Source organism: Scomber japonicus, chromosome 19 (assembly GCF_027409825.1).
Source record: "Scomber japonicus isolate fScoJap1 chromosome 19, fScoJap1.pri, whole genome shotgun sequence".
Classification (NCBI taxonomy): Eukaryota; Metazoa; Chordata; class Actinopteri; order Scombriformes; family Scombridae; genus Scomber; species Scomber japonicus.
Genome location: NC_070596.1, coordinates 5,153,427 through 5,171,421, shown reverse-complemented (window position 1 = coordinate 5,171,421; position 17,995 = coordinate 5,153,427). Strand labels below are relative to the sequence as shown.

Sequence of the window (17,995 nt, the reverse complement as noted above, 5' to 3'; positions counted from 1 at the left end):
AATCACCAAGTCAGTAGCGTTTCAGCATCCAGGTTGCCAGTTGCCACTGAGCTGCAGCTAGGAACACTGCAGATAATGTCTGATGTTACAAAACCAAAAAAAAACTCATTATGACTCTCAAATACGTTGTGACAATTTGAGAAACAAAACAAGTGTATGTATAGGAGATGCCTTTGAAACATGGAGACGGTTACAGCGTCATACAGCACTCAGCTGCACCCGCTGATACGGAGGTGGACATGCAAGATTAAGTAGACTCTGGCAGGGAGGGGGCGAGGAGTAACAGCTCTCTCCAGTGTTTTGAACGTGGGCCACAGTACCATTTCTAAATGCTTGGTGTCAGAGTTACATACTTCAACTTTAATGGCTGCAATGAACAAGAGGATAAATTACAGCAAGCAAAAACTGTTTGGGCACCTGTATCAGTATTCCATACCATTAAGGTATCGACCGAAATAAACTGATACCACGTAGTATCAAAACATCTCCCGTCAAATGATACCTGCTATTGATCATTTTTGCACCCAGAGCTAGAAAATATGACTATTTGTATGGACTTGCTGACAGCCAATCAACACAAGCATTCTTCGATTTAATGCGACATGTGATTGGTCCACTGCCGCAACAGCTACAACCCGTTTGTGGTGGTGAAGTCATGGTGAATTTAAGTTAGCACGCTTAACAGTTCAGCAGCCAAGATGTCACCTAAACACTCTAAAGTGTGTCTGCACTACACGCCTGTTACACCAGATAAAAGACAGAGCACTAAATGTAGAATGGGTATTAAATGAAGTACTCAGTTGGTATCAGTATCACTTTAAGGGTACTTGGATTGGTACTGGTATCGCCATTTTTTAAACAATACCCAGCCCTAGGCACCTGACTATTATTTTAAGACAGACTAGAAAAAAATGTGAACCAATCCTTTAAACCCAGAGTGGACACATGGTTGAGTGAAAACATTTATTATCTCATATGATTATCATGGAAAACAAAGTAATTCTACACTTCTATTTATTTGCTCAAGACTTCTTCAGCAACATGCGGCAACTGTTGATTGAAGCTGGAAATACACTACAGCAAAAAAATACTTAACAGACTCTGCAGGGTGTTGATGAATAAATATAGTTCACAGAGGCTCACGGTGGCAGGCAATTTAATACCTTAAAACAGGTATACCAGTCTCAGTGTGTATGTTGATAAGAAAGAAGAAGAAAGAAACTCAATATATGTTTGTGGTAGTTCTGAAATGATAACATCACTATGTTATCCACCTGAGACCCTGAAGTTCAAAATCTCATAACCAAACCAATGAACCAAAAAATAAAGAGATCCTTAAAATGTTTATGACTAAAAGTGGCTGTTATGTTCAACATTTTGTGAAATAAGCTTATTTGCTTATTCCCAATCATGAAAATCAATCAAACCATCAATCTCATGTTTGTGCGTACGTGAGTACGGAGAGGTAAAACCAAAATATGTGCTCACCAACCATATTGCAACCTGCTCAATAACGTTGATGGACATGCTGGTCTTTGTCAAGAAAAACCTTAATCATATGACTCATGGGAGTATTTTTGAACTTTTGAAATTTTTGAACCAATCCGGGCTAGCTGCTTCCCCCTACTTCTAGCTTTGATGCAAAGATAGGTTAACCACATCCTCTTCTCCTATACTGTGTACACATAGGATAGATACTGACCTAACTGTTGCATTCTCAGAAAGTAAAGTGAACAAGCACACTTCCACCAAAATACCCAAATCATAAATTCAAGGCATCCTGATCAAAGTTGTCAAAATGTTTAAAAAAAATCAGTTTATATACCATCCTTTCCACCAGAGGATCTGTAGAAATTATAAAACAGCCACACAAACCTCCGAAGAAACAGCTGTTCAGACTGACTTACATACAGACAAAGAAGTATGTGTCAGCCACAACCCAGCCTGGCATTTGTGCTTCATAAATTACTTTTGAATAATTCATCAATTATCAAAAATAGAAGACCAAGCCGCCTATTCCCCAAACTTGCAGGATGTGGTGTATTTCAGGGTAAAGTTTTTAAAAAGTCACTCTTGTGTCACACTGAGCAGTTGTTAGGTTTTCTTTTTGTAGGATGAGTCAGCACACACACTTCTGTATAATTTCAAACTACAGTCTTGAGAAAAAGTATTTGGACACTGATAATGTTTGCTTTTTGGGGTCCGTGCTTCAGCATTCATTCCATAATTTGTGAAGGTTTGCTTCAATATAGAGAGAACTGTGTCGGAGATATCATCATTCAAATTCTGTATGTGCTGAATCAGAGACTGAAATACAACATTTTTCCATAACAGATGCAAAAGTGGGTACATTAAGGGGTATACTGGTCATGGGGGTGAATACATTTTGTAAGCCCTTAATTTTCAGCTGCTTACTTTCTAATTGAATGAAAGATTTATGGCAATAGAAGCTTGACACACCATCTCAATGTGAAAACACCTTAATAACACCCACTTTATGCACATATCAGCCATGTGTGGTGCTTTTTTTTATAATTCACACTACTACTGTAATTTTTCATTTGAGCAGATACTGCCTGAAAGTATACCATAAGTATAATTATCTCCATTTCTACAATTCACTATCTCACTTTTCACACCACCTTTTAGTAAGCCCACTCAAAAACAAAACGTTTTTACCTTGAGACATTTTTAAATGAAATGTTTTACAAATTTGTCGGTATGAAACATATTGAGGTCTTTAAGGCTATGATATGGTGCGCTCCTTCATTTTTGTTTTTATGTGTAGTTTAAAATTATAACTATGGAAGATTTACTACTCGAAATTCATAGAAATTTAGGAACAATGTGTCCTTCATTTAAACAAAAGCATTACCTATCTGATATGAAAACTGTTGCTAGCTAGCTCATTAAGCTAACATTAGCACAACTAATTGCTTATAAAGGCTGTCTGTGGTTTACTTCTTCCCCTAATATTGACCTTTTATTGTTTTCAAATGAAAAATTCTACACATTTTTTGGTATGAAGCATATTGACACATTTAAGGCAACGATAAGTTTGCACGTAGTCATTTTGAAATGATTTCTGACAGATAGACAAAAGCATTTGCTCTCTGAAATGAAAACTATTGCAGCTACCTAGCAACAGTTTAGCTCCATGAGTTGCTTAGAAATGTTATCAGCAGTTAACCACACTGATTCATTGTAAAAAGATAATCTTGTAAAATCTTAAATATGTAATAAAAAAATCTTTAATACGCACTTCATGGCTCAGCAGATGATATAATTGTAAACTGTGAGTTTTCCCACAGAAACAAACAAGTTACTAGGGAGGAAAGAAGAAACTGATTGTATAGTTAACGTTATAATAATATGACTTTAATGCCGCCTCAACACCAAACTTACAACAAAAAGACAAATGAAAATGTGAAACAATAAATAAGTAAAACCAAGTTTCAAAATGCAGTAAACAGTACATGGTTGTCTGATCTTTTGAATAGAGCAGACACCACGTTTACAGGCTCCTTGTGAGATAATGATCTGCTGTTGCACAATTTACAGATACTTGCAGCAGTGACTTTGGCTTCCACTTACACAATAAGACCGTTTGAGTCACACCAACGTCTGAAATGTCCGTGTCTTTCAACTTTAAAAAAAAAAAATCCTGTTTAAAAGCTTTCATGACACAGATCAGATCAGGGACAGTAACTCACTGGAGGAAAAAAATACCTGTTTAAACCATATATATCTGTATGTACCAACCAATTTATTAATGTCCTCAGTTTGCTGCCTTCTTTACGTTGACATTTTCTTCTGGACAGCAATGGAAACTTCAAGTGAGATCTTTCTCATTAGCTAGCACAAAATGCCTCTGTTTTACATTTCTATTTTTTTTTTTACCCGTTCAATAAATGAGATACAACATATAAACCAGACCACTTTTTGTGTTGTTGGAAGGTGGATTAAAAAAACCCAAAATAACCAAAAAACAAAACAAAACAACTTTTGATGGAGCTAGGATAAAAGTCCCCCCCCCCCCCCCCCCCTTTTTTTTTTACAGTCTTTAAGTCTAAGCTAGGCTAAATATGTCCTAAACCTATATCTGTACTAGACGTACAGAGTTCAAATTGATATACCTCGTCTTTGTACCGCTCTTAAAAAAATACACTCTGGCCCTTTATTCGTTATAAAAGCAAATACTTTTCACTCATTTTACATTTCAGACATTTAGAGTAAGAAGGCTTCAGTCCAACTCCTTACCCAAGGACAGTTTAACACAGACGGGTGTTGGTCAAACCTTCTGGTTCATGGACGGTCTGTTCATCATCTTACACCTGGATCAATACAATTTCATCAAGTCTTATTGAGGCATCAAAACTCATTCATCCATCCAATATCACCAGCATGAGACTATAAAAAAAATGGCTGACGAATTTTACAGATTGTTTTTAAAGAAGACAATCATTTAACTTCAATAAAAAAAAAAAAAATAAAGAAATTGATTGGTTTGGAAAAAAATGCACAATGTAAAAAAATTACTCAAAAATCTGAAGCTCCGGCTCACAGTTTATTTCATTCGGTCATCCCCTTGTATGAGGCCTGATTTGCTATGAAAATATCTCTCACTATATAAACAGGCATAGTTAATCTTTCTGTACAGGTATTTCTCCACACAGCACGGCGTGTGTTGTCCGTGGATGTTGGCACTGAGGCAGATGTATATGATGCAGATGGAGTGTGTGGTCGTCAGTCGTCGATGAAGGTCAGCCGGCCCGGCCCCTCGTTCTTCATCCAGCGCCTGTACCTCTTCATCCTTGGGTCGGTCGCCATCTTAACTTTCATCTCCTCCTCCTGCTCTTTTTTGTACACCTGAAAAAAAAACACACGAGAAATGTGAGAAATGGTTAGATTTAGCACATTAAGGCTTTTTCTAATATACTTTTCTTTTTCCCTGTGGGAGCGGCTGGAGGTGGAAGCCGTGGCCGCTTTTGTCTGTCATTGTCAGTCGTTAATGTCTGTTTACGTCTATCTCCGTGTATCATGGATGTATTATAATGCCGTGAACCCACAACAGACTCTCTTCTGAGTAGGGGTGTGCGCACGATTACGTAATGCAGAAGGGGAAAACAGGCAGGTCGCTCGGCCAGTCATATCATTCGGACCAAATCATATGATTGGTTGGAGTTTTCACTGAATATTATGAGAATGGAATAATGTTTCGTTTCTGTGGCTGGTGGAACATTTTAGAGTGCCATTACCTTATTAATAGCATTTTAACCTAAACAAAAAAAAGTGTAAAAATGTAACAAAGGTAAGGGTAGCTTTAAGGCCAGGCGGGGAGTTCTGGTCCTCTGAAATGAGTCCAACGCGGAAGTAACTTAGAACTACATTCTATCAAAAGGCCACCAGGGGGCGACCGTCTCGATACAAGTCAATGGAGAATTCACCAACTTCTCACTTGATTTCTAACCTCAGTAAACGTTTTCAAAATGTGTTTATGGTCTCAATCGCTAGTTTAAAGCCTTCTTCAATGCAGTATGATGTTCACGATTCTGATTTTATATTTGACGATAAAGCAGGGTATGCATTAGGGTGTGGCTACGTCCTGATTGACAGGTTGATTGACCAATGTCCTCGAGAACCAGCCCTCGCAACCATAGCAACCTCCCGCTCTGCCCATGGCCCCGCCTCATGCCCATATAAGTAAAATCCGTGTTTTTATTTTTCCCGGCATGCACCTGAAATTTTCAAGATGGCGCTGCGTAGATTCAAAACTATCGGCTTCCGAGCAGCAGTCCACAAACCAATGGGTGACGTCACGGATGTTACGTCCATTTCTTTTATACAGTCTATGTTTAAGACCAGTGTTTGGTTTGTCCATTCTGGGTTACTGTACAAACATGGTGGTGCAACACGGTGGCCTTCATGGAAGGGGACCCGCTCCCTATGTAGATATAAAGGGCTCATTCTCAGGTAGCGAAAACAGGATTCTTAGTTTCAGGTGATTATTCAAAAGATACTCATGAAAATTATATTCCATTCTGCCAAGTTCCATTTCCACAAGATGGCATTAATTATACCTACTGCACCTTTAAAATTCTACAAACTGCACCTTTAAATTTCTACATACTGCACCTTTAAAATCCTGCCAGGAAAGACCAATAAAGAGAAGAGAGAAGAGATAGGATACAAAGAACCCTACACAAACACAATATTAAGCCACAAACCTCGTAGTTTTCTTTGATCCAGAGCTGTTTCTCCAGGAAGGACTGTTTGGTGTGTTCATCCAGACTGTCAAACTGAGACTGAGACATCTTCATGTATCTCCTGAGGATTAAAACACACACACAGGCTCTTGTCAGGTTACCTGGCGCTGAGATAAGAAACATTCATCACATTGATCCAAGTAGTGAAGCACGACATTTCGCCGCTAAACTGACCTGATTATGTAAAGCTTCTCCTCGTTTCCGTACTCCTCCCTGCAGATGGTGAAGCGGTAGATCCAGGAGGCGTACCAGGTGATGTAGTTGGTCAGGTAGTAAGGGAAGAGCACGATCTGACACAGCAGGATGTCCGACAGGTTGGGCTTCTGGTAGCCTCCTTTGATGTCGATTTTGGTTTTGATGATGTCTCGGATCACCTCCTCCTCCTGCTCCCGGATCTCCTCTTTGGAGCGGCGGTTCTTGCCCTTCTCCTTGGTGCGATTGAGGAGGCCCTGCTGCTTGGCGATTTCGGTGGCCTGGATGCGGTACTTGGGGACCGTCACCAGGTAGTTAATGGCCTCGTTGTAACTGCTGTGCCAGCTGTAGTACTGGAGGGGAGGGAGTTAGAGAGAGAGAGAGAGAGAGAGAGAGAGAGAGAGAGAGAGAGAGAGAGAGAGAGAGAGAGAGAGAGAGAGAGAGAGAGAGAGAGAGAGAGAGAGAGAGAGAGAGAGAGAGGTAAGATTAACACAATTCTAATAATTAGCTTGTTATCAAGCATGTCATGAAGCATGAAGCTTGTCAAGGACGTGATAACAAGTTAATTATTAATCAACTGGCAAAGGATTGAATATTAAAAGAGGTTCATTTATATGTAAAAGTCCTGCACTCCAGCTTTAAACATTAATATTATCATTACATTCATCTGTCATTTATTTATTTATAATTTTACAGCACATGTTTCAGCCCTGATGATGATGTAATCTTAACTGCTGTTGAGAAAACTGAGTGTGAGCATGATGCAACGGCAATAGAAAAACAGTTTTTATAAATATTTGAGTTACACACAGATTCAGGGCTTGGTGTAATATACAGTCTGCCTGTTTATTGATGTGATTTTTTTTTCTGTAAGACAGTTCCTCCAGAAAATTGTGCAATAATTAATGCAAATTGAAGAAATAGCCACAAAAATATTGAGAACTTGCATCCATCCATCCATCCATCCATCCATCCATCGGCACGCGTTTAGGTGGAGAATGGACAAATCTCCTAAAATTTCCCAAATGTCATGAAATAAGGGACTTCATACCATCAACCATCAGACTGGACAACACCACAGCTCCCAGTACCTATTATATATAATATTTGGAGATAATTTTATAGTACATAGTATTTTTTTTTTTAATCACTTTCAAAAAATACTGTTGTGTCAATTTTTGAATTTCCCCCTAGGGAGATCAATAAAGTTACCCTACCTACCTACCTACCTACCCTATGTTTATATTTATGTATTCACATGATTTTTTCCATATCATGTTCTTAACCATATTAGTGAGCTTTCAGTGGTTTCAACTTTGTTTCTAAGAAATCATGTTTTGTTCATTTTAGCATGAGAGATGGCTCTAAAAACTACAATTCCCATGCGCCTTGACCTCCGTTGCCGTGGAGAAGAAGCCAGTCAGAGAATTCAGCGTTTTTTGCATTTGAGAACAAACTGTATCACTATACTACTCAGATTGTAAAGTCAGTCAAACTCTTAAATGTCATTTTCTCCTTCATCGAAAATCCACAATCTACAAATATGCTAATACTATTCATTTTCATTTCAAATATTAACTGTTGGACACTCTACTGTAAAAGTTCATTCTCAGTGTTTGTGCACTTGAACGCTTCAACTTTTTACATCACATTTGGGTAAGTAACATACTGGCTCGTGATTGGCTCCAAACTAGTTGTGATGTCACACGTCAAACTCATAGGTACATGTAGGGCTGGGCGATTATAGCAAAAATCAAAATCACGATTAATTGAGCTTTTAACCTCGATTACGATTAATGAACGATTATCTCCACCCTTGATGAACACGATATTTAGTGACATGAAGATCATGGTTTGGGTTAAAATGAAGAAAGGAAAAGAGGAAGGAAGGGAGGACAGGAAAGAAGGACAGAGGAAAGGAGGGAAGGAAAGAAGGAGGGAGGGAGGAAGGGAGTAGATCATGGTTTGGGTTAAAATGATCACTGGAGACAAGTTTTCAAATTCCTTAAAGATATGCAACCTTTGCTGTTATGGCAACAGTGAACACCACGATTAATTGACATGAGCAAGATAAAGTCGATTAGAGTTTCTAAATGTCGGTTTTGATTATTTTTCGATTAATTGCCCAGCCCTAGGTACATGTGTTAGATTGAGATTTAAGTGTGTCCTCCTTCAGCAGATGAATGTGAAAACAAACTTCATATCCATCAGTGTGTACAGTGAAGCTCAAACAAACATCCAAGACACTTTTTTTTGGGGGGTAAAAAAAGCGATGTCCCTGTTTATTTATGTGTGTAAAAATAAATACTCACGATCACACAGTACTGTGGCTGTCCATATTTGGTTCTGACTATAAGCAAACTGCACAAGGAAATTCACTGTTGATATTTGGTTGTGTTTTTCTGTCAGTTTTTCAGTTTCAGCCACATTTACTCAAACAAGGAGAAAATAAAGGACTATTTTCAATAATTAATACATATTCTGTTTTCTAGCAGCAGAACAGTTTATGTGGAGACAAAATAGGAATGATTTTGCTATTTCATTTTCCTCCTCTATGAAAAATGGCTCCAGCACTATTTATAAACACAGTCAAAACTTTCTGACCAAAAACAGCAAATATGTAGAGAGGGATGAGAAGAAGATTCGGCCAAACAGAGGCAATGTTTTTAAAAGCCGTATGTTGGGAGTTTCCGAGCCCGCCAGACGGATGGCTGCAGTCGTACCTGGAAGATGGAGATGGCGCAGATGGTGACCAGGATCACCACCCTCACGTCCACTTTGGGGGTGAGCTGTCTGCGGTAGTAGGCGTAGTAGTGCTGGTAGTACTCCTCAGGATGGTCCAGCATGTAGTCGTAGTCCCGCCTGGTGTCCTCATCCTACACACACACACACGCACATGCACACGCACACGCACACACATACAGACACAGACACAGACACACAAATTCAAGTTTCATTTCTAAAAGTAACTCATTTTGGGGCGTGCAGGTGGTCGAGTGGTTAGAGCGGTTAGAGCGCATGCCATATACGCAGCCGACCCCAGTTCGAATCCCGATCAGAGGTCCTTTACTGCATGTCACCCCCCCTCTCATTCCCATGTTTCCTGTCGGTCTACTGTTAAATAAAGTCGTCTATGCCAAAAAAAAAAAAAAGTAACTCCTAAAGGATTTAGGAAAGTGTTTCTGTACATGTTCAATGTTGTCTGTCTGTTGTATCAGTATTGTGTTTTATCAGTATATTTTTTAAATACCTGTACAATGATGGATCTTCTGTTTTGGTTTACAGTATAATTATCATTTTTCTTTCATCAGTTTAATTTTTATCAGTGATATTTTTATATTTGTATAATGACTGGCAATCTGTTTTATCAGTATCATTTTTTGTTTTATCAGTATAAATTTTAATTTGTGTAATGATCAGTTGTCTTTTATCAGTATAATTATTGGTGTAATTTCTGTTTTATGAGTATAATTTTTGTATTTGTATAACAATAGGTCTTCTGTTTTATCAGTATAATTTTTATCATTACATCTTTTTTTATTTTATCGGTATAATTTTAGTTTTATCAGTATAATTATTGGTAATTTTAGTTTTATCAGTATAATTTTTGTATTTGTATAACAATAGGTCTTCTGTTTTATCAGTATAATTTCTACATTTTTGCTTCATAGTATCATTTTGTATAAGTTTTGTCGTAACAGTATAATTTATGTTTTATCAGTGTAATTTTTATATTTGCACAATTAATGGTCTTATGTTTTATCAGTATAATTTTTTGTTTTATCAGTATAAATTTTAATTTGTGTAATGATCAGTTGTCTTTTATATAGTATAATTATTGGTGTAATTTCTGTTTTATGAGTGTAGTTTTTGTATTTGTACAATGATTGGTCTTCTGTTTTAAAAGTATAATTTTTATCATTACATTTTTTATTTTATCGGTATAATTTTAGTTTTATCAGTATAATTATTGGTGTAATTTTAGTTTTATCAGTATAATTTTAGTTTTATCAGTATAATTTTAGTTTTATCTGTATAATTCTTGGTGTAATTTTTGTTTTATCAGTATAATTTCTACATCAGTCAGTTCAGAGATGATTGAAACAATGGAAGAAGGAGGACAATTTAATGGAATATAGCTCTTTATTTTTTCTTTGTGTTTGTGTGTGAAACTGTCTAATTAAATGAAAAGCAGCCTAATTAGTTGAAAACAATCCAGTCTGGCAGTACTGGATAGACAGTAATGATAGGAAATGTGTAATTAAGACACTGTGAGGTTAACTAAACTCTACCCATTAGCCATGACTAAACACACACATATCTGGATTTAAATACATAATGGCTTTTTCCTGTTTGATCTCTTTTCATTTATGTCTTTAAACACCTGCAGGCTCTCATCCTCTCCTACAGAAGCTCTCGGGTCCAAAGAGCCACGTGTCAGCTGTTCTTGTCTATGTGGCGTTCTCCCATTCGACAGACACTCTGAAGTCAAACTGTCATTCCAACCTCTGCTTGTTCTTCAGTCCTGCAGTTCTAATGATGACGTGTTTATTTTTAGGTGTTTTATATCAGCTGTGTGACTCAAGCTAAAGAAAGTGACGCCAAAATAACTTCAACCATAAAAATACAGTAAAAATGTGTATCTGCGTTTAACAAAACAATCACACTTGGAAAAACTGTTACGAAAAAAGCTGAGGTGTCAGTTTTCATTGTGTGTTTGTTTGCTTTGTGTTATTTGTGTCGACTGCAGTTAAAAACAACGTGAATATGATTTATATCATCTCACTACAAATCAAAAGATTCATCTCCTGAGTATTTTTATCACTGTAACAACATGTTCAGTTAAAGGCAAGGCAAGGCAGTTTTATTTATATAGCGCATTTTATACACAATGGCAACTCAATGTGCTTTACATAAAACAGAGACATTAAAACATACAATTACCCCCCCCCCCCCATAATAAAAACAAAGTACAGAAAAATAGAAAGAGAGAAATAAAATGCTAGAATAGAGCATTAAATATAAGATTGCAGCATAGAATTATAAATTAGCTTTAAAATCATTAAAAAGGACATAGAGTGCAAATGAAAGATTAAAATGTAAAGAGCTCAATCATAAGCACAGGAGAAGAGAAATGTTTTTAACCTGGATTTAAAAGTGTTCACAGATGGGGCTGATTTCAGTTCTGTTGGTAGTTTGTTCCAGTTGTGTAAAAGCTGCTTCACCATGTTTAGTTTGAACTCTGGGCTCAACTATTTGACCTGAGTCAGTAGATCTCAGAGCTCTGGGCTCAACTATCTGACCTGAGTCAGTAGATCTCAGAGCTCTACTATCTGACCTGAGTCAGTAGATCTCAGAGCTCTACTGGGTTTATATTCTACTAACATGTCATTCATGTATTCTGGACCTAAACCATTCAGTTATTTGTAGACCAGTAGCAGAACTTTAAAATCTATTCTCTAGCTGACTAGGAGCCAGTGTAAAGACTTTAGAGCTGACTGGGAGCCAGTGTAAAGACTTTAGAACTGACTGGGAGCCAGTGTAAAGACTTTAGAACTGACTGGGAGCCAGTGTAAAGACTTTAGAACTGACTGGGAGCCAGTGTAAAGACTTTAGAACTGACTGGGAGCCAGTGTAAAGACTTTAGAACTGACTGGGAGCCAGTGTAAAGACTTTAGAACTGACTGGGAGCCAGTGTAAAGACTTTAGAACTGACTGGGAGCCAGTGTAAAGACTTTAGAACTGGAGTAATGTGCTCTGATCTCTTTGTTCTGGTTCAAACTGGAGCTGCAGCGTTCTGAATGAGCTGCAGCTGTTTAATGCTTTTTTGTGGGAGTCCAGTCAGAAGACCGTTACAGTAGTCGAGTCTACTTGAGATGAAAGCACGAATCAACTTCTCTTGGTCTGTTTGAGACATAAAACCCTTCACTCTGGATATGTTCTTAAGCTGAAAGGACCAGTGTGTAGGATTTAATGGTATCTAGCAGTGAGGTTGCACATTGTAACCCCTGCCTCACCCTTAACCCTCTTTTAGACGTGTAGGAGAACCTAGAGTGGCTGCAAACTCACAAACAAAGAGTCAGCATTCCATTTGTCCATTCTAGGCTACCGTACAAACATGGAAGAGGACCCACTCCCTACGTAAACATAAAGAGCTCATTCTAAGGTAACAAAAACACAATGATTCATATTTTCAGGTGATTTTTACACTAATTAAACATACTTATGAATATTATATTCCTTTTCTGCCAAGTCTGATCTGCTAGATGGCGCTATATTCTACATACTGCACCTTTAATCATTAAAAAAGGGCATAGGATCCTCAAATGCAATCCAATCATATTGTCAAAAATAGTGATAATTCTACTTCATGTTTATTACTGAGGTCGTACTAAGTGATGGTGTACTGAGGTGCTTTATATTGACTGCTGTTCCTAATATTTTGCCCCTCTGATGTATGTTAATGGAGTGGACAAAATATTAAGAACACCAGTCAATATAATGCACCCTAATACACCACCATCATCCACTATGACCCCAATAATAAACATACAGTAGAATTATCACCTTAAATGTAGAATTTATAGCAGAACTGTTGTATTGGATTGAATAAGACAGACCTAATAAAGAGGCAAAGACTTTATTGTGTATTGTAATTTTTTTAGTATTATTATAGGATGTAAAATGCACTTTGAATCCCTATAGAATAAAGTGTATTACACTATTGGTCATAGCAGGTAAATAACCACTGTGGAAGATTATTACAGCACTACACCTACAGTGCAATATCTACAGCTGCAACCAATATGTATCATTGATGTATTGATTGGAATCACTTATCAGGTATTCTTATTGTATTTCCTTTAAGCAGCATTCATGAAGAGACTGATGTGAGAGTAGCCTTTTAAGTGTGAACCAGCTGTTACAGGTCAGATAAGTCTCTTTATGAATGTTGCAGAGAGGAAGATGATGTGGATATGAAAGAAGATGAGTGATAGGAGTATTGTTCGGATGTGAGCACTCAGTAAATGCCTGAGACATGATGTGAAGCTTGATGAGTGGGCAGAAAGGCAGCACTGAGTCATGAAGCAGCAGCTGGATGAACACACATCAAACTTTACAGACTCAGACTCACCTTTAACGTCTCGTACGCAGTCACGATGAGCAGAAACTTCTTCTGGGCGGTCTCCTTGGTCTCCCCCTCAGTGCCGGGCTCTCCCGGCCGGAACCGGTCAGGGTGGTACCGGCGAGCCAGCTGCCGGTAAGCCCGAGCGATCTCAGCTTTGGAGGCCTCCCGGGTGACACCGAGCACATCGTAACAGACCTCCGTGCCGCAGTAAAGGCCCTCTAACAGCGCTGCGGCCGTCGGCAGCGAGGACACGCAGAACAGGAGCACTGCAAGCCGCCACCAAGGAGTCACCGTCCGCTGACAGCCGGCAAACCCTCCGCCGCCACCGGGGCTCCGCTGCGTGATTGCAGCCATCTCCGTCTGCACCACGGCCTGCTGCCAACCGGAGCAAAGCCCAGTCTGTCCCGTCTCACGTTGATTACATCATCAGGACACGGCGGGACGGAACGCTGATGTAGCATTAAAGATCGTGTGAAAGAAAAGGAGGATGAACTTTTAGATGAATTTCAGGAGATTAATTTTAAAGTTTTAGATTAATACGTAATGATGGATATGTAGGCTATCTGACTGGTCTGCACACTGCAATCAAAACGTTTATATCTCCTTAGAGTTTTTTTTCCATTTCATAATCTACTTCTTTATTAATTTGTTTTACCATCAATTTTTCAACATTTTTCTTTACTGTATTAATTCTATCACGTGGTATTTAATTAATCACGTGGTATTTTGGCTGCATTATTATATTCATTTTGAGTGTCTTTTTTTTTGTAATAATTCAAGTAGTAATTCAACTGTTTGGAAATACACACTTTTTTCACTAAGAGTTAGATATGTGTTATATATTATCTGGAGGTGAAACTCAATTATCCTTATTTAGAATTATGAGTGGAAACAGGGCATAACAAATACCCCGTCTGACTGTGTCCAAAGCCCCAAAAAATAAACCCAAGAGCACCTTTTTTATATACAATCTATGCTATTGAGTAAGCACTCTAGCTTTTACATACGATCTTTGTGCCTGGGACAGAATGATGACGTGCACGTAACTGCTGAGCCTCTCCGTCTCCCCCTGCTGGTTAATTTTAAACATGCATATTGTTAAAAAGAAAAAACAAAGAAAAAACAAAACAAAACCATTAATGTCTAATTAAGATATTAGAGACATTCTAATACATCTAGTTTAATTAATATAAAATAAAATAGTAACAATTAACAATGTTACTTTTCCAAACGTCAAAAATGATCAAAAAGTCCAAAAAGGACCAACTCATATATTTTTAAAAGATTTATATAAATTATGTGCAATATCATTTCATCAACATAATTTATTGAAAAAATAAATATATATCTTATATAATGCTCCCAATCTGTTTTTCTTTTCTTTTTTGTTGATCTAGTAACTACTTGTAAGTCCCAGAGTGTGTGTTACTAGATACATGGCTGATTTTGCACTTTTGTTGTTTTTAAATGTCCTTCATTAATAATTTGACCAGATGTCGACTTAACAAATATCTCAAATCCTGTAACTAAACTGTCTTGTTCCCTTATGCCAGCAGTGAGTTGGTAACAAATGATGCAAATAAGTGTAAAAATAAAATAACTGACTTTTCAATAATGTAGCAAAAGTACTACAGTCCAGGTAAACCTGCCCAAGCGGGCTCTGTCAGAGGCCAGATATCACACACAACAGGACATTTAAGGAGAAGAATGGCACTTTATGCACGACACACGATAGCCTACAGTGTCGGCTTCCCTCTCATCTCTCTGTCCCTCCGCTGTGCTTGTATCATGTCTATGACGTGTATTCACCACAGGCTGCGCAGCGCAGCGCACACACACACCCGCACACACACCCGCACACACCCCTCAGTCCTGTGTCAGGGTTCAGCACTGCCACGGAGTGGGTTAGACATTGAAGGAGCAGCAGCGTTACAAGCATAGAGATGAGTGTCCACGTCCACTGCATGTGACAAACTGAAGACAAGTGACCTGTGTCTGACGGACTCTTTATACAGTCTATGGACGGACCCCTACGTAAAGCCCCGCCCCAGGCTGTAGTTCTTTACTGTTTTTTTAATAATCACAGCAGCTAGCAATACTGCACCTTTAGCATCAGCAAGCACTGATTCTCCTGCACCAGCTCCCTCCATCCCCTCAACAAGTGCTCCCCCAAAGCAGCCCGTTAAGCTGCCAACAAAAAAACAAGAAAAAAAAAGTTCTGCTGTATATCTGTTGTGTTTTATAAAATAGTTTGAGAAGATTTTGTATTATTATTCAATAAGACTACCTTTCAGTTTTGTAAATATTGTAGCGACCAGAGGGGGGAGTGGTCACTCTGATTGGGACAATTTGTTCTCACAATTTGAGCTGGTTCTCTGGTTTGAGCTCAAAGGCTCATGGGACTGTTAATGTTTGAAAGGAAAGCCATGTTTTAGTGATGTTATGTGCATATTTAATTGTGTTATGTGAGTTTACAGGTTATATGGCCATACATAGTGTTTGATGTTTGATGTTAACTGTAATTAGTAGTGTAGCCACCGCGACTGAGTCTCCTGGTGTCTTTGATTACTTCTGGCCAGTAATCATGTATGGTTGTTGTTAATTCTGATGTTGACTAAATAATAACTCCTCTGATTATGCAGTGTAAGGGATGAAGGAGTTGTATAAAACGGAAATCAGTCTCACTTCACCTTCTTCCACGTGAGTTTGCCACAATATTAGTGTATATGTAGTATTATATATAGTTTACTATAGTGTGAGATGTCCTACCTTAGGTTAAAATTTATTTGAAAATCAGGTCATCCAGTTAAGATAAATATTATGTTGTTGGTTGATAAAATCTGGATGAAGATCTGGATGAAGAATGTTTTATTTCATTTTATTTTATTCATTTATTTTATTTTTATTTTTCAGTTTCCCCCCTTGAGGGATTGCCACCTTACTGTGGTCAGGGGGTTTGTATGCCTCAGTTAGTGTTCAGGTGGGACACCCAAGTTGGACAGGTCTGAAGGTAGAGGCCTGACAAAGTGCAATCCACTTCTCCAGGTTGGGGTTGGACACATAGACCCCTTTCAATGAAGAAAGCATTGTTACTATAAGCACAGAAAAAAGTGCTGAAGCATGATGTGTACACATGATGCCCCCTTCACATTTCTGACTGCCCCCTCATATATACCTGCCTAGAACCGGCCCTGCCCACAACACACGTAAAAGGGTGCACACCAGTTGGAATACACTCACAATAAGGCCCACACAGGCTCCACACCAGCAGAGGCCTGTACTACGAAGCTGGGTTTTCTCTTATCGAGGTAACTTCAGGGTTAACTCTGGGTTTTCCGTACTATGAAGCTGGTTCACTTCTTACCGGGGTAAATCACCATGGTAACTGATGCTGAACGGCTAACCTGCTCCGGGGTAAATCACCATGGTAACTTATGCTGAACGGCTAAACTGCTCCGGGGTAAATCACCATGGTAACTTATGCTGAACGGCTAACCTGCTCCGGAGCAGGTTATGTTCTGGATAAGAGATCAATGAGTACAAAAGCACCACCTCCTGACCAATCAGTTCTCTTAGAAAATGACCTGCCCATTCTTAAAAGATCCTGTCAACATTGGTGCGGATCGTGAGAGGAGCGCTTAGGAGAGAAAGAGTTTTTAGGGATACATGTAGATGCAATTTTTTAATTGACCAAAATATATATTTAAAAAATAATCCTTGATGCACATGAGGGATATTATTCTGTATGTTATACAGTTGGTTTGACATCATTCACTCAAATGGTTGAAGCGCATAATAGGTTTGTATTTTGAATGTTGAATATTAAACTAACTTAATGTCTCTATGAAAGGAAGGGCACTGAGGAAGCGCTCTGCCCCAAACGTCTGTGCTGTAATAAAGTGACATTGAATGATCAGAGTGTCCGTTTATATTGTCTGATAAATTAATATTGTATGATCTCATGAATTTACTCATTAACAGTGTCCGCAATTTTCTGCCAGCATTCCTTCCTGGCTTTTGCTGCAGCAACAGAGTTGCTTTTGGCCTGGATGATGTTTGAATTCTTCATATTTTTGAAGAATAATTGTCTGCTCCTCCATGGTAAAGTAAGCTGCTCTGCAGGGTTTCTGCATGTTTGTGATTGGTCAGACGCTGTAGACTCCTCCCCTTTATGTGAGCGCGCAGTGATCCAGATTGGAAAACCCTGGGTTCAATGACCGAGTTGATAACCAGCTTCGTAGTACCGCTTATCATGATTGCGAATGTCTGGGTAAATCAGCCCAGGTAACGGAGAGATATCCTGGGTATGTTAATCCAGCTTCGTAGTACAGTGAATGTCACCCTTTTGTAGATATGACCTATATTTCACTGCCTTGTAGTTATCAGAGCACTTAAATACTTTCTATCT

General features: G+C 38.5%; 1 protein-coding gene across 1 annotated transcript; it reads right to left on the bottom strand.

Moving 5' to 3' along the window:
• Positions 1–4,554: 4,554 nt before the first annotated feature.
• Positions 4,555–13,984, bottom strand: dnajc25 (DnaJ (Hsp40) homolog, subfamily C, member 25). Its single transcript, XM_053340697.1, has 5 exons — positions 13,594–13,984; positions 9,182–9,334; positions 6,441–6,811; positions 6,228–6,327; positions 4,555–4,869 (listed from the first exon to the last, which is right to left on the bottom strand). The coding sequence occupies exons 1-5, from the start codon at positions 13,939–13,941 to the stop codon at positions 4,747–4,749; spliced, it is 1,095 nt and encodes a 364-aa protein (XP_053196672.1). The 5' UTR covers positions 13,942–13,984; the 3' UTR covers positions 4,555–4,746.
• Between the last annotated feature and the right edge of the window lie 4,011 nt (positions 13,985–17,995).

What these genes read in the sequence shown, in the direction of transcription:
- dnajc25 (XM_053340697.1), bottom strand. Translation starts at nt 13,941, where the DNA reads ATGGCTGCAATCACGCAGCGGAGCCCCGGTGGCGGCGGAGGGTTTGCC. An exon ending in GCGCCATCTCCATCTTCCAG is followed by an intron (nt 6,812 to 9,181) that starts GTACGACTGCAG and finishes CCTCCCCTCCAG; the next exon opens with TACTACAGCTGGCACAGCAG. An exon ending in GAGAAGCTTTACATAATCAG is followed by an intron (nt 6,328 to 6,440) that starts GTCAGTTTAGCG and finishes TTTAATCCTCAG; the next exon opens with GAGATACATGAAGATGTCTC.